We start from the raw sequence: 2,237 nt of genomic DNA, 5'->3' as shown, positions 1-2,237 counted from the left end.
TGAAAAATCGGCTGGTGTGCGACGGCCTTATGTATAAGAAACCATGCGGGATGCTATGCAGCACTCTTCCTCGATAGAATTAAACATCGCGCTTACTCTCTAGCAGTGAACGCCGACACAAGGGAAGGGTTGAAAAGGTTTCACGGAGGAGCATCGTCTGTGGCATTTATCCTAGAAGATGCGGATGCAGAAATAATAAAAATGGCTTCTATAATGCAGCAACCAGCCACAGAAGCGGACGCAGAAAGCGTTAAGAATTTAAAATTTGAAAGACCATATATACCTGCTGCACTCGCCTCCTGCAGCTGTGCAGGCAGAGGAAGCCCACGGAAGGTCCTGCAGCTGTGCAGGCAGAGGAAGCCCAAGAAAGGAGAGAAAAAAGAGAAACCCTGGCTTCACAGTACGCATATCTGCTGCGTTCGCTCCCCCATGCTGGCAGCAACCGGTGGTAGATTGCGTAGACGATAACGGGGGGGGGGGCAGCTACGGATATTATATGCGGCCTGCGAGCGTGGCAGCAGCAGTAGCAGCAGCAACAGCAGTAGCAGCAGCAGTAGCGATAGCAGCAGCAGCAGCAGCAACAACAACAACAACAACAACAACAACAACAACAACAACAACAACAGCAGCAGCAGCAGCAGCAGCAGCAACAACAACAACAACAACAACAACAACAACAACAACAACAACAGCAGCAGCAGTAGCATCACATTTCGCTTACAAGGCTAACAGCCTAACAGCCTAACTGCCTAACAGCCTAACTGCCTAACCGCCTAACTGCCTAACTGCCTAACAGCCTAACTGCCTAACAGCCTAACATCCTAACCGCCTAACTGCCTAACCGCCTACCAACCTAACAGCCTAACATCCTAACTGCCTAACAGCCTAACTGCCTAACTGCCTACCAGTCTAACTGCCAAACTGCCTAACAGCCTAACAGCCTAACTGCCTACCAGGCTAACTGCCTAACTACATTGCTAGCAGTCCCCGGCATACACTTCGAATGTTCTTTCATCATAAATGCTCTTAATTAAATAGCGTTAGGGGCTTGAAACAGTAACAAAGTTTCGCGTTGCAACGTGGACATTTATTAAACTCATTCATAGCTACGGAGCGCCATTTACAATATTATCTTTTAAATGCGGACTATATATTTTGTACACTGTTTTCCCAAATGGAGTGCAACTAAAGTTGCTCACAACTTTCCTAAGTTTCTCCTTAATTAATAATCATATACAACGCATAATATCAATCTGCCAAATACAATGCACGTCGTTGCGATTAAACTAGAATTGCGTTAAGAGCCGCACGACACAACATGCACATATACGCGCTCGGTTACAACTCAGCTTCGGGTGGAAATGGCGTGTGACAGTTGCCGTGGTACAAGTTCACCGCTCCGTCACATCGGTTGAACAGTTCGAATAAAGCCGGGGTCATGGTGATGATGCGCGCATACTTGAGGCACAGCTGCCGATTCCACGTGCACGGCAGCGTGTGAAACAGTTCGGGATACTCCATGCCCAATATCGTCACCACTTCTTGGTCGCCGAGATGCGATTTCGTAAAATAGTACTTTCGCATTAAATATCTCAGATTTCTCTCGGCTACCGCCGCCTGATATTTCTTAGATTTCGACATGTGGTCGAGGTTGATGAGGTAGAGGCCGCCATTGTAACCCGGTTTGCCACCAGGTGGCGGCATGCCCAGCCTGTCGTCACCAACAGCCACGCGTGCTATCGCAAACCTTTGATAATATACAGGTTGTTGCTCTTGAGCCAGCGCGAATATTGTCTCCTCTTTGAATTCATCAAACTCTCGCCAAAGTGTCCGAATGTCGGTCATTAATCTCATGTCGGCATCCACCTTGATGATGCGATCGACCTCAGACAGGTCAATGACCTTGTGAAGGGCGAACGGAATGAAGTAAAATATGTCGTTGAAGCGATTGTATTTCTTTCGGTAAGTTTTAAACAACTGCTGAATAGGCCATACGTCGTGTCCTACTTTCGCGACGACCGATTCGACTTCGTATGTCTGCACCTGGTAACGGGCCGTGAAAGTATTCAGTATATTATAAGTTTCTAATTTATAATTTATAAAGTTCGAATTTTTAATTTTCAATTTCTAATTTTTAATTTCTAATTTTTTAATTCCTAAATTCTAATTTATAATTTATAAGTTCTAATTTCCACATTTTTATTTATAATTTATGCTTTATAATATATCATTTATAA

At 45.1% G+C, this 2,237-nt stretch overlaps 1 protein-coding gene across 1 annotated transcript in view; it reads right to left on the bottom strand.

Annotated features, from left to right (window-relative positions):
* Positions 1 to 1,338: 1,338 nt before the first annotated feature.
* The window catches only part of LOC106815294 (xyloside xylosyltransferase 1-like), a 1,045-nt gene continuing 146 nt past the window's right edge, over positions 1,339 to 2,237 (bottom strand). The window contains exon 2 of the mRNA XM_014819739.1: positions 1,339 to 2,043. Within this exon, the coding sequence (XP_014675225.1) occupies positions 1,339 to 2,043 (705 nt within the window). The remainder of the gene's footprint in view (positions 2,044 to 2,237) is intronic.

The sequence above is a fragment of the Priapulus caudatus genome, unplaced genomic scaffold (assembly GCF_000485595.1).
Source record: "Priapulus caudatus unplaced genomic scaffold, Priapulus_caudatus-5.0.1 Scaffold1084, whole genome shotgun sequence".
Lineage (NCBI taxonomy): Eukaryota > Metazoa > Priapulida > Priapulimorpha > Priapulimorphida > Priapulidae > Priapulus > Priapulus caudatus.
The sequence above is the reverse complement of the archived record's forward strand: the minus strand, read 5'-3'. Positions and strand labels throughout refer to the sequence as shown.